The sequence below is a fragment of the Clinocottus analis genome, unplaced genomic scaffold (genome assembly GCF_023055335.1).
Source record: "Clinocottus analis isolate CAN_PGR_092001 unplaced genomic scaffold, fCliAna1.0.p SCAF_6, whole genome shotgun sequence".
NCBI lineage: Eukaryota > Metazoa > Chordata > Actinopteri > Perciformes > Cottidae > Clinocottus > Clinocottus analis.
In genome coordinates, this window is record NW_027176218.1 from 14,387,575 (window position 1) to 14,402,436 (window position 14,862).

Below are 14,862 nucleotides of genomic sequence, written 5' to 3' on the forward strand. Positions count from 1 at the left end.
AATAATTGTCACGTTGTATGTTGTTTGTTTCATCTGTATGAAAAACACTTGGAAAATAGCCTGTTTTGATCTTACATGGATAATGTGCTGCACTATTTCTTGGCCAGGTGCAGTGACCTTCATGTGTCTCAGGTGGTTGCCTGGCAAACTCACAGTGATGACAACACACAGTGAAGTCACTGCCCCCAGGGAAGAATACTTCTAGCACATAACACCTCACAACATGTCATGCAGACATGAGAGTGGAATCAAGCTTGTCATCTGACTCTTGGCAAGAAAGCGAATGAGCCTACATCCCATGATGTCAAAACTATTCCTATATTGAATTATACTTCTGTGTCAAAACCCACAACTTTTAGAGTTATAAGAAACCAATCAAGTACATAAGGCATCCATGTATCTATAAGCCTGTACATACTGTACTGCATATGACAGAAAAGAAAGAATGACATGGAGCAAAAGGTCCAACCAGCCAGGAATCAAACCGTGAACTGTGGCTGACGACATTTTACAGCCATGTGACAGTCACACTCATCACTCAGCTATCAGGTCTAACATCTGGTTATTACAAGTACCTACTGTTGTATTACTCACTTCATTTATCAGCTACACTGCACCACTTTTTTGACCACATCCTTGCTCTCTTTTATTTTATAGTCTATACCTGACCTTTTCACAATAGCCGTTTCTTGAATGCATCAGATAGTTGTCTTCCTTTCATCTGCCCAACCTCGTGTCCTGTCCTTCCCATCTATTCCCCACTCTCTTCCTCCCCATCTTCCTCTGTGGATGTTCTCCAGATGCTGAAATCATTCATTAACTCTAGCCCATCTCCCCTCTACTACTCTAGCGGCCCACAGTATTCTGTGACTGAGTGTTATGGGGTGGTCTGATAGTGGCAAGCAATGGAGCGGACAAGTTATTACAGGACAGGCAAATAGAGTCCCGATGAAGCATGAAAACCTCCCTTCCCCAAAGTGCCACTCAAACACACAGGGATGTACATCTAGACAGAAGGCCAGAGTTTGAGAGAGATCTTACACAACTACACGGGCTTGAAGAAACCATGAAGACATAAACAAGTCTTTAATGAGAAAAAAGACAGACAGGCGTATAGAGTACCACACACACAGCCTGTCTAAGTCCTTCTATCTCGGTGCATACTAACTAGAACAGACATATAGAACATGGTGGGGCACAGGAACAGGGTGACAGCCTGGGACATGAATATTAATCCTGGGATGCCAAAGGGATCTGGAACAGTCCTGCAGTTAGCATGCTTTGCTTCCCAGCATGGCTTGGCAGGCCAGCTTTCAATCAATCAATCTTTTATGGGCCACGAGGGGGAAGTGTGTTGGCAGGGAGGGTTTGAAGAAACAATAACACAGAACAGAGGACAACGAGGGTAATCACACGCTGTAGTAAAGGGTGTAAAGGGTATAAACTCTAAGATCTCGAAGAGGAGGAGGAGGAGGAGGAGGAGGAGGAGGAGGAGGAGGAGGAGGAGGAGGAGGAGGAGGAGGAGGAGGAGGAGAAAAGGGTGAAGGAGGGGGAGGAGGAGAACGAAAGTGTTACATTTGCTACAAATACATGAACCTTCTCACATGCAGTGAGAACGTTGGGTGCTCGTGGAATAAAGCCCGAGTGTTTCACAGTTTCTTAGCAATGATGCTTGTATCAAAAGCCATTTATCAGTGTTGCCTGAGTGGATATGTCTCATCTGTAGGATACAGCGCACAAACATCGTGAATCTCAACTGCGATAGTGAAAAATGTGAGGTGAAGCATGAACAACATGTATTAACTAGGATACAGTGTGATCTGTATCGGTATGTCTTATCGAGATAGAGAAGGTCAAATGTTAATGGAGGGTGATAATGCACACAAACACAATCAGCATGTGGCTGGAACCGCCAGACCACCTCTGGAGTTGAGCTGGCTCCAACAATTGGATGTTATTGGACAGTGTCTGCTCATGAGTTTGAAATAAAACCACTTCAGGCTCTGCACTGCTACTAGCCAAAAAGCCCCAAAAGGACAATTATCATCCCCAAAATCAACAAGAAAACATTGAAACATTCACAGTTGCTGCAAAATGCAATTGATACAGACATACGTGTGTTTTTCAGATGCCTCCTGTTGAGGAAGAACAGATATAGTAACCTGCTTTAGCATGACAAATGTGGCCTAATCACAATGTTCCCAATTATTGGGAGTAAATGCAATGGAGTGGTTGGGTTATATTCCAGATGCAGACTTAAATTTAATGTAAATTGGGTTAGAGCGACGGTAAAAGCTGGATAGCTTCAGTTTAATAATCCTTTTCAAAGTTTATTGCCACGATATCCACCACAGTCGCTTTTAAGAGTTTGTTTTTCACCCTCTAGATGTCTGTGCTTGTTGTGTCTGAAGTGAGTAAATGCACGAGTGCCCCAAACAACCCACAAGGTCCTGTTTGTAGTTTCACCCCCCTTCCCCCGATTTATCCACCATGTGGTATGGGCATAGTTAGCTAGCTCATTCTGGACCAGGATGAAAGGATTTCTGGGATTTTGCTTGTGTTTTTTTGCTCGTATGATCATCTGAATGCAGCGTGTGTGTGAATGTGTTGGTGCGTTGATGTGTTTCAACGTTATTTTATTTTTTTGAAGAACATACTGTATGGTATGCTGGTGCATGTATGTGCCTGGTTGACGCGCACACTGTATGCGGGGACTTAATTGCACGTGGATGCATCTGTTTGAGGGTGTTTGAACCAGATGGCGTGCCCCCCCCCCCCCACCTTCCTCCCCTTCACGACACCCCTCAACCCAATGCATGCCCTCCCCCTGTTCTGGATGCCCGCCCACTTCTAACGGATGAAGTGTGTGAGTGTACGTGTGCATGTTGCCAAGTAAACATGAGAGATGTCTGCCCCCTAGTGGTTTCATCATCCTCGTCTCGTACTGGACTTAACGTGTTGACAAGTCTGTCACTGGTTACGCACCTCATTTTATCACCCCGTGTTGTGGGCGTAACTGTGGCAACCGAGCTGCCAAATGAGGCAGAAGCCCCACATCAGTAATTAGCGTTAGACAAAGTGACTGCAATAACGGAAAGCACCTCTGTGACCAACCTCAATCAGCTGGAGACAGTTGTACTCGACCCGTATGCAAATCCTGGAATGCTGAGAGGATGAATCCGCCCCTCTTTGGACTCTTTTTTAAAGATGGCACTTTGTGAATGTTAAATGAGTCTTCAGTGCATCGGGAAAGTACAGCACATCTGTGACGGGCCCTCTCTTTTCCCTCAGGAATGAGCCAGAGGGGGGAATATTCCCTTTCAGAGATGTTTTAAGTGTGGCAATTAAGATATGTGGAGTTTTTTATTAGCCCGATTTCTTTTCATGTTACTCTACTTATTCATCTTTGGATGAGCGTATTCTGACAGTTGTTAGTTAGCATATTCAGTGGCAAGTAGCCAATCAGGATAGAAAAAAAATACTCTTTTAAAAATTTTAAAAAAAAAACTTGTATCTCAGCAACCCAACGACATGTCTGCTGTTGATCTGCAGCAGAGTTTGTTTAGAGACAGACAAAAGAGTGCGTCAGAGCTAGTTTTAATCACTGCGCGCTCAATAGGCTATTGTGCACTAACATGGCCTTCACTTTGCTTCAGTAGCTGCATACAAGCCCACAATGTGTGGGTGTGTCCCAATATTCTGTCTCATCTTGTTCTGTAGTACCTCTCAATGGATTTCTGTTTTTATTTCATTTCAAGACACATTTCGATGTGAAAGCTTATTGCTCATGGGCTACAGTTTAATGGAAATCTCTTTATTTTTAGAAGGCGGTGCTCCACAGTAGTATCTACTGGTAAAACACACAGATAAATAAATGTATGGTTGCACACAGTTATGTTCTTAGAGGAATAATTTAGACTTTAAATGTGGACAGTATCTTAATATATAAGAATTAGATGTTACTTAAATTGTGGGGTTCATCACCAAGGAATGAGTATTTACTGGAGCTGAGGCCAAAATCAATAATTGAGTTTAAAAAAAAACTTATGGGAGTATATACTTGCCATTACTTACAGTATACCATTAAGTATTTGGACAACATTTTTCTTATTTTCCTCTTTACTGGACTCCACACACATTTGAAAGGACGTAGTCAATATGTGGTTGGAGTGTAGACTTTCAGCTTTGATTCAATGGATGTAACAAAACTATTGCATAATTGCACGACTGATAGAAGTAGCAGGATGAGTTTTGAGGGCGATACTATCTGCTCAGATTTAGCCAAATGCTGCAAAGCTGATTGGACGTGGCTTCTCAGTACAGATGGATAATGACCCAAAAGATACTGTGAAAACAGCCCAAGAGCTTCTGGAGGCAGTCAGTCACATGAGCTCAACCCAAGTGAGCATGCTTTTCATTTCCTTCATATAAAGGAAAGTACACGTATTGACTGCGTTATTTCAAATCCATTGCAGTCGCGTAAATAGGCAAAAATAGAATTAATGTGTGTGTGTGTGTGTGTGTGTGTGTATATATATATATATATATATATATATATATGACGCACGCACATGTAAGGCCCTGCATCCCTGAAAAACCCAGTGCTAGTTTTTAGACAAAAGGAGGAAGAAAAAAGGAAACCATCTAAGAAACCCGAGGCTTGTTAGCCAGGTTTAGAAAGGATAGCACAAAGAAGAGAGCAGCACTAAAAGGGATCCAGGCAAAAAGTGTACGTTTCTGGTACTGAAGGGATACAGCAGGGGGTCTGTGTGACTGTGTCTTATAATAGATTTAAAGCTAGTTTGGAGCAGCGTGTGTGCAGTTCAATTTTCTTAGTCTCTGGTAGAGGAGGTGAGATGTGTGCGCATGATACTCATAAAAGACACTATAACCCCATTCCTCCACCCCTTCCCTTTGAATGTATCTACATCTGTTTTTAGATCTGTCCTCTTTAAACTCCTCTCCTCTGTCCACTGTTGTGCTACGTCTGTGACCCGTCCACGTCCCTGTATTTCTCTCCTCTCGCAATCAAATGTGAGAAAAGAAAGTGGTAAACTATTGGAGAGAGAAAATGCAGTGAAGAAGGAACAAGGCTGGAGAGTGAAGAGGGAAAGAAAGAGAGATTGAAAATCCAGAGTTGACAGGTTTTTTGCTGTTAATAATCATTCCTTGAGTGAATAATCCAAGCTTAGTATAGTTGTTGTATATCCTAAAAGCATGATACTGTACATGTCATCGGCATGACAGTACATTATCAACAACAGGGAGTAGAATAGCAGGTGCAGAGGAGAGGAGGGACCACTGGAGCGCACAAAGCTGAGGGGTGAAGAGGGAGGCAGAGGAGAAGCAAGAGGGGGAAACAAACAGCACAGGAGTGCTGAGGAGGAGGCAAGAGGGGAGAGGAGAGATGTGGGGAGAAAGCACTCTGATGTAATTAAAGTGGCTGAGTTGAGAGGCTGCACCTTGCCACCCTCCCCAAGCCTCCACATATGGAAGGTTTATGAGTTTATGAATAGAGTATAGAAGCACTGTGAGAGGTGCCAATGTCACTGGAGAGTAAGGTTATTTATGTGGAACAGAAGTACATCCACTGTATGAAGCTCCACTCAGAAATTCTCCAAAATGTTATTGAGACTGGGATCATGTTTACTCAAGATGAAATCCCTAATGACTAAAGATGAAAGAAGCTGAATATTTAAACATGTATGTATTACTTTTAGCCAACCATATTGACTGTTTACTCAATAGTAATACATTACATACATTAACCCTAACCCGATGCGAGCCATTACCATTATTCAAGCTTTATTAACGTTTTATTCATTGACTGTAGCGAACTATTTCAACCAGTTGCAGAGCTGCCAACAATTGACCATGAGATCAATGCAGTTGACACTTTTTACAAACACATCTAATTCCTCATGCAGGGAAAAACAAATGTGTGACTGATAACATGTACAGCTATTTAAAATTGGATACATATTATTTTAAAGTTTAATATAAATAACTGACCAATTTACTACTTGTTTGGAAATAATCCGACACCATTATAAACAATATGATCCATATGATCGAGGATATTAAAACCGAGACCTATTGCTGGAAATAAAACAAAACCTTAAACATACAGACGAGAACAGGCGGATTACCACTTGATATTATTGATGCATCACGTTTCAGTGTTTTGTTTCCATCTCTTTCTCCACAAATTGGTGGTTAGTTGATGCTCTGCAGGCTATATTTTCATAAACCCAGCCAGATCGCGGTCAAGTGTGCCCTGCCAAGTGCCAAGAAACTGTAGAATAATTAATTGAAATTGCATGTTTGATGTGCACATAAGCGTGAGGGGTTCTGTGGTTATTTTACAAGAATCTGATGATGGTTGCACAGAATGTAACCAGTGAAACCACCGTGCGTAATTGGCCTGATAGTGACATTATCTCTCCAGTTTGAGATGAAATGGATACCCGCTGCCTTCATACGTCTGTAAAGAGAGTCACAAGAGTAAAGGAAAGGCCTTCAGTTCAGTGCTACTAACTGTCATGACAAACAGACATCTATTCTGCCATTAATGTCATCACCGCTAGTTGAACAATCTGCATTATCATGTGAAGTAAAGTTATTGTTGCTGTTCTAACAATTAACTAAACTACAGATAATACCAGGTCATGCAGCTATAAGAGCATGTGTCATCTGAGGAATCCATGTCATCAAATAGAAATTATGGAAAAGCATCATAAACCACCAAACAGAATTAAGCAATTTAGTATACAGACACATTTGACTGAAATAAATGTACTTTGATTGACAATATCTTACAGTTGCCCATTTATCAGGATGCTAGATTTAAGGATGTTTTCACAGTTGGCTGGTTTCAGCTTTTTATGTGAACTCAGGGGGATTAATTAGCATCATTTGGCGATAATTTCTGGAGGTTGTTAAGTATCAACCATACATATTCATCAAATGTTGTCTGCTGAATAGTTTGAATTAAATGGTACTGGAGAGAGGGCAAGGTCAAATTGGCACCTCGTAAAGGCACTTCCTGTTGCACCGCTCAGGTGCTGTGGCACCTACGAGCTGCCACTCAAACATTCTTAGTTGACTAATAATTTATTTAGTCAACTAATTGATTTCTTGATTTAATTGACGGATCTGTAAGAAAATCATCCATAAACACCAAAAGTACCACTTTAAATCTTGAGTTTACTAGAGATGTGCTCATAAATTTTGTGTAATAACTAATTATGTATCAAAAAAAGATTTTAAAAATGACTAATGAACCTGAGTAATATTAGTGGACTACGAAGCGGCAGCCCGACTTCCTTCACTTCAGTATTAACTCCGATACATGCGTTCAACAGTGTCCAAGCAGCTTTGCTATTGGTCGATAGCACAAATGTAGTCTACCTCAGCCTTTCATGTCAGATTTGACAAGACAAGACAGGAAAGCCTCCAGTGAACTTTGATGTTCAACTTTGATCATGACACTTCCATCAAATGAATAAGGTACAAAGTAACACTGTCAGAGATGCTAGCAGGACGAGGCAGAATGAGAACATGTAGCATGAGCACAGTGCAAGTTTGAAAGCCAAATTTTATTCAAATTTACCTGTTTTAAACATAATATATGTCAGTCAAACGGTTATTGATTTTCTTTTTTTTTTTAAAAGGAAAGTAGACAAATGTTTAGCCATTGAAATTGAAATAAAACTATAGTGTGTGGCTTTTGCATTTTTCCTTTTTGATGTACTTTTAACATAACATTTCTGCTATCCAAGACTTTGATGTGTGAATTCATACTTCAGAGAAATTACATTTCTGTCATCAAAGGACAAGAAGTGTCCATGTGTCCGTAAGGTACCGGTGTGTGATTCTGATTCTTTTCTTTTGAATCAGAATTAGCAATGTTACTGTGAGACCACCCTCACGTATCTTTGAACGTGGTGATCACACCTTTCTTTGTCCCGTAACTGCAACTAACCGCTCAAAATGGTCAGAACGTGGAGCTCAATCAGACTCACAGCGGGACACACACACACACATGCACACAGCGGGACACACACGGACACACAGGACCTCCGTCCTCTAACAGAAAAGAAGCCTGCTTCAGTCTCTTTCAGTCTTTTCATCTCTCCCTGTGTGATTTGAAACAACCTTTCACGCCTCTATTGCTAATGTTCCGAATAGGCTGCCATTGTTAATGTTGCAGCATTATGAGTTCCTTTTGTGTGTGTTCCCCTCCCAGAGGACTGCACCGAAACCTGACAGGCAGCACAGGGTGGCAGCGATGTGATCTCTTTATTTGTGCTTTTTTTACAAAGTAATTATGGAAATAATTTTGCTTTGTTTTGGCCTTTCTCTGCTCAGAGTCCAGTTCATAATTAATTGGTAGCGCGAACGACTAGCCAATTTTAAATCACACGGGAGGGGTCGAGGGGGCTTGTTTTATTGGCTGGGGCTTGTTTGGGGCAGCGGGCGGGTGGAGCTCCTGAATTAGATTAGATTTAATTAAGGCATGGGGCCCCGGACTACACACTGGTTCATAAATAGGCTGTATGCCAGGCTGGTTGTTGTCGAGAATTCAACAGTGTGTGTGCACACAAACACAACACACTAATCCATACACACACACACACACACTGCTGTAGACTCCCTCAGGTCTTCAAGGTCAGGTAGACAGAGGAAACTTGCAGCACGGTGTCTCAAAGTTTTAGAAAATGTCATCCTAATGATGGCTCGCTGCTTTGTCCAGAAACAGCTCTGACAAATGTTCTTTCTTTATCGGGTGTGACAGAGTGGGTGAGAACTCACCACTTGTCCCCATATTTATGTAGTTATTCGATGTGGTATTTCATGCCTTTATCATATATTGTGTGTCTTACCATACCCATCATATGTTTCAAAGTTTAGAGGAGGCATCCTGCCATTTCCTCTATTTTGTACACTAAATAGTGTCAGCCGTGGCATCATGGGGTTAATCCAAGTAAGGGGGGGAAGTAGATTATGTGAAAGTATGTATTTAGGTTGATTCAGATTTGTTATGCATGTTTGCAAAGTATACCATACGTTAGGAGTATTTACAAGTGTTTCTACCTGAAGTGAAGGTTTGAAATATAGCTTTTTTAACTTAACATGCGTAAAGAAGTAAATGGTTTCACCTGCACTCATGATGCAAACCACAGCTTGTTGATTAAGGGCTGTATTTAAACAGATGCCTTTGGATGTTACAGGGAGGAAGACCTTTGCTGTGTAGCTGTGTGCACAAGAGGTCATGTTATCTTAATCCAAGCTACCTTAACACTGAGTAGTGATTTATTTAGTTCAGTTAGCTTTTTGTTTGTTTTGTTTCTTTTAATTGTATATATTTATATATGCATGTTTGGTTGCCCGTGTAGCTTAGCTACTAATGGCAATAAACACCTTTGGGTTTCTGGACTCAGTATTGTGTGTCTGCCTCCTACCACTTTCCAAGCCACTCAGGTCAGGCTTCACCACAGAAGAGCTTGTATAAAAAGGCAATAAAGTAGTCCATGAATATGCCATTTCAGTTTACAGTTAATCACAATTCCTTCTCGCATTTTGCTGGTAACACTCGTCTCCTGGCTTCTTCACAGTACATTTTGTTTGTACGCCCTCTGGTGCTTCGGAGAATACTGCTACGAACACAGCACTGAGCATAAGCACCTTTGTGCACGCTCGTGGCTGGCCTGCCATCTATGGAGGCTAAAAAATCCTTAGCAGGGCCTAAATGCCTGACTATTTCTTGGAAAGGCGTCAGGCAAAGAAAAAGTCTGGTACGTAACCCAGATGAAGCTGAAACTGTAACCTGTTCTTTTGAGGTATTTTTGTACAGATTAACCAAACCAAGCCAACCTTTCTGTTTCCATGTGTTTTGTTTACAGTCTGTATGCTAAGCTCAGCCATCTCGCTGCTGGTTGCAGCTTCATACATGCTGTGCAGAGTTGTAAGTAATTTCTTGGCCAGAGAGCGTATTTTCCAAAATGTGAAACCTTTTCTTGGAGTGCACATTGTGACCTTTATCGATGCATGATTTGAATTCCAGTACATATAACGAGATCTTACATAACCTACTTGGAATCCGTCAGTGGAGTTCCCTTTAGTCAGTATAGCTTTGTGAATCAGACCTATGACTCAACACTACAGGGTCACATTGCTTGACTTTTTGTGTAGCTTTGAACATTTCATTTAATTTTCCTTGTAGCTCTTGCTTGTACATGTGGGGGGAATCTCTATCTTGTGCTAAATGCAATATCCCCCAAGCACCTGTAAGTCTCTATAAGCCTGGAAGTACTTCAAAAAAGCTTCAAATGGACTTGCCTTGTTGCAGTTTCAGGGGATTTAATCCTTACAGATGGCAGCATTTTTGTACTATCGATTTAACCTTGAGATATCTCGCAATGGTCATTTCATGGCAATCCTTCTGGGCAATATCCTCAACAGTCTGCATGACGGCTAATGAACAGAGAAATGAGTCCTTGTATATTAGGCAACACAGAAACTTTGTAGACAGAGCATACAAAGTACCCCAAAGGGTGGTTTGAACTTTTTAGGAGTCACATGGAGGTTTGATGTTTACAGACCCATAAGTCAATAGTGTAATTCGAACTAAAACTGCAAAATACTTTTATGTCGCTCATTCCTCTTCAGCACAGCCTTCCTGCAGCTCCATAAGAAATAGGATTACTTCCACTTCCCCAACCTCGGTCCTTAGTTCAACAGTACTGTCTGCCGGTGAGCAGCAAAAACACCATTCACATGAGCCTCACCCCGAGTTTCTGATTTAAATTCTCCCTCTGTAATATCAGTCAGCGGAAATGTTTAAGTGCTATTCCCTCATCTCATCTAAAATAATAATAAGCTGCAGTGCTCTATGGCATTGTAGTACTCTCTTTCCTCATTTCTGCTCTGCGTTTCTTGCCACTGGCCACGGCTCTTATCGCGGACATAAAGTTCCCAGGCTTCCCAGGTAGCTTGCAGATTCCCCGTTTCCCTGCGACAAACGCGGTGGTGTGTGACGGCCGCTGATGCCTTCGCTCATCTTCAATGCTGAGCAACTCGCGTTGTGTTTGATCCAAAATTGCTGTTAGCTGTTTTGTTCTCACAAAGAATTGTTCAGCCTCTCTTTTCTTTCTCTTTCTTGAATATAAAGAGTGGGGTCCCTACGTGTGACCTGTGGGCTCAAAGCTAGCCTCTGCACAGAACACGCTGCACTGTTTGTTCTCTTGGTCTCTAAAAGCTCTCGGGGACAGTCTGACTGCTGTTATGCTTATTATGTAGCGCTCTCATCTACAAAAGAGGCGGCCTCTATTGAATCACACTGAACACATTTCAGAATGAACCTGAATTCACTGCTTTATATTCATGCCAGTCTTCCTCACTCTCTTCTCCATTCCTGAGCGCTTCAACTCCACCACTCTTCCTCCTGTATCCTAAACCACCTCGTCCATCAGGTTGTTTCCATATCCATCCTGATTGCCTCCATTCCTCTCTTTGTCTCTCCTGCCATCACTCATCCTTCCTCTTCCTCAAAGCTCCTGCATCATCCATCCTCAATTTGCTCTTCATCCCTTTCCCCCACAGAGGCTCCGGGGCAGGACTTTGTGACACTGGACTACCGTTTGCGCTACTACCCCAGCATTACCTACGCCGTCATTGGCAGCGCAGTCATCTTTGTCCTGGTGGTGGCGCTGCTGGCCCTGGTACTCCACCACCAGAGGAAGCGGAGCGTCCTGCTGCCCAGAGGCGTAAGAGGAAGCTCTCATCACCACCACCAGCCCCTGCTGCTATCCCGTCTTGTCATTTTGGACCGGGGCCACATGCATCCCGGAGGTCCGGGTCTTTCCCCCGGCTCGCCCAGCGCAGGAGGCCAATATAGCTCAACTCCTCAAACACTGCAGCTGCTCTCTGGGACCCTTTATCCCTCTGGACTCTCCATGGACTCGCCTCCGTCATACTCACAAGCTGTTCTGGATGTCAGGTGATTATTCTGTGTGAAAATGTATAATCTTTTGACTGAATCCATGTAGCTAGCTCTTCACTTTAAGCCACAACTAAAATGGCATTAAAGAAGTGTTAGTGGCGTTAAATGTTGTCTCTCTCGCAAAGTCTTTTCTAATTATGTGTATAATGTGAATACAATACAATACAACTAATTTGATTAACTAGATTTACTTGTGTCATGTTCATATACACAGACTAAATTAGTTGTATAGGATGCTATCTGAAATATCTGGCAGCATCTGTCTCTGTGGTGCTTTTATGTGATTCTCAATCAATTAACCCTTTACTCAACTGGTTACTCATTTGCTCATCTTACATGATTTATATAACTATGTAAAATAAAGGATTATATAGAGCATTGTTGCTATTTAAAAATGGGATTATCAATTAGTCCAACACAGAAATGGTGTAAACATTGGTGTCGGGAATTCTAATTAACAAATTGAAAAAGAATCTTAACAATATTCATTGTACAGTCCTTTGACTTCACATTTTTCTTCTGTCTTTTCCCCTAGTCGGCCTCCCTGGTTTGATCTCCCTCCTCCTCCGTATCTCTCAGATGGAGAGCTTCCATCAGAGGGCGAGCTGCCTCGATATGACGGCCCACAAGACCCTTTAAGCTACCCCAGAGCACACCCAGCCACACCCAGAACTGTAGCCTCAGGCACGCAGCAGAGTCTGAGCTCCAGAGAGGAGTCGGACCAGCTGTAGTTTCCCTCTTGGTAGAACTAGTTAGAAATCCAAGGCTGCAGGACTGAAGGACCAGGCTGCAGGGCCACAAGGCCATGGCAGCCCACAGCAAGGACCTGCTGAGGAAGCAACAAGGACTAAGATGCTGTTTTCTAAACAGGGTTCTTACTCGCTGCCCACACATGGACTCACTGAAGCACTGGACTGAGACGAGCTCATCCTGCGACACGGATCTTGTATGTTGGCGCCGCCTGCTGGGCCAATGGTTGCACTACATCTAAATCAGCTACACATCAATTTGATACTTTACATTTTACATCTACAGTGTTTATAATAGATCTGTGTTGTGTTCAATATTAAATATCTAAATTCTAGATACATTCTATACTGTTGAGGAGTACGGCTGAAATTGATGATGTGCGGTACATAGAACATTTAGCAATGACATGTTGAACCGTATTCTAACTCAAGTGGATTCACTTCTAAGAGTCTAAGAGAAAGTCCACATGAAGACAATACAGTAGTGTTGTGTAATTCCTAATAGTTTCAAAGAAAACATGCTGCTGTTTAAACAAGAGCAGCTTAATAATAGGTACTCAACCCTTTTAATCTGTTTTTGCTGTGTTGATGTGAACAGTGACCTGATAATATGGCTACAGTGGACTTGTTATAGTAAAGAAAATAACATTATATAACTTCTTTAGTGGTACTTCAAACTAAACATTTGTTCAGAAAAATGCAAGAAATATTTCTAGATAAGCCGAGAAGCTTAAGAAAATATGTTCACCAAACAGTATGTCTTGTCTTTCATGTAGTTAAATTCAAGGCAAAATGTGAAAAAGACCATTAAGTGAGATGCATTCATCATTCCTCTGGGCAGAGAATCCCCTCTCTTTTCTAGTACTACCTATTACATTTCTGTTTGAAGACCAATTGTGTTTTTATGGAGACACAAAAAGAAATGCAAGTTATTTTGTTGATGCCTTATTGTGGCCCAGGTAGTCACTTTGTATGTGGTTTGTTTTGGGGCACACACCTCTGAAGACAACAGCCTGGTACGCTCACATGACAACATTCATATAAGAATATCATCTCTTAGATCAGATTGTTCCAATTTTGTTTGAGTTTTGTTATGTATATAGCTGTCATTTTGTAAAATCATCCTCAGTATTAGACAATGACCATCAAATCCATATCTGAAGGATCTGTGTTTATAGATTTGTTATTGTCTTTTAACTTTGTTTTCTCGTTCATTTCAAAGTGTTCAACACTGTAAATAGGAGTTAGGGCAAGTAAAGAAATCTATTTAAAAGTAGAGTATAAGGTGAGACATGTGTAAGGTTAGTTGTGCTTTGGAACTTTCTTTTGCTCCAGAGCCAGAAGTTACAATGCAGGCACAAGAAAAACAATAAAACCAAAGATAATCATTATTAACCTTAGCCCAAGGATGTTACACTCCAAAGGAATGATTACATGTCGCAACAACTGTTTGTGCCTTTACTATATTAAAATGTACAACGTTGTATTGAGTACAAACATAATTCAGATTATATGTAGAACTGGAAAGCATTTCTCAGGACAACATTAATGCCGGTCTGTCTGTTCTGTTGTTTATATCTTGGTTTTGTTTTAAGGAATGTTGAAGATCAAATTCCTTTTTTTTCTAATTTGATATCATTGGGTTTGCATTGTACACACTTGTTTGCCCGACATGATCTTTTTTTATTCCTGATATTCTGTATATTGAAAGTAATATAAAATTCTGACTTGAAACTTGTGTGTATTCGTCTCCCTGGAGAGTTAGTTTTACATTTTCCAAACAATTTAATATGTTTCTTGCAAAGGCTGAAGCTTTTCTGCCAGTCTGGTCAGATCCATCATCAGTCAGGCAAACAGAAGCAACATGTGTCATGTGACCAGCATGAACAACGCAACAGAGTTACAGCACATTACATCAATATGACAGAAATGATTCATATAATAAGTAGGCATGAAGAGTATAGGCATAAAGTAGTGTAACATACAGATTCAACACATTAAATATGTGAATAACCAATCACAGAAGACCGATTCTTAAAGTTCGCTCTTTGGTTCATTCTGGATTACAAATCTTCTGAAAGGAACCGCGTCGCACTGAAGCCCTGGTTG

At 41.4% G+C, this 14,862-nt stretch overlaps 1 protein-coding gene across 4 annotated transcripts in view; it reads left to right on the forward strand.

Moving 5' to 3' along the window:
* The window catches only part of ldlrad3 (low density lipoprotein receptor class A domain containing 3), a 68,822-nt gene extending 54,383 nt beyond the window's left edge, over nucleotides 1–14,439 (forward strand). For all 4 annotated transcript variants that reach the window (XM_068603149.1, XM_068603150.1, XM_068603151.1 and 1 more), the window contains 2 exons: nucleotides 11,605–12,001; nucleotides 12,540–14,439. In XM_068603149.1, the coding sequence (XP_068459250.1) occupies nucleotides 11,605–12,001; nucleotides 12,540–12,735 (593 nt within the window). In that variant the 3' untranslated portion in view covers nucleotides 12,736–14,439. The remainder of the gene's footprint in view (nucleotides 1–11,604; nucleotides 12,002–12,539) is intronic.
* The last annotated feature ends 423 nt before the right edge of the window (nucleotides 14,440–14,862 follow it).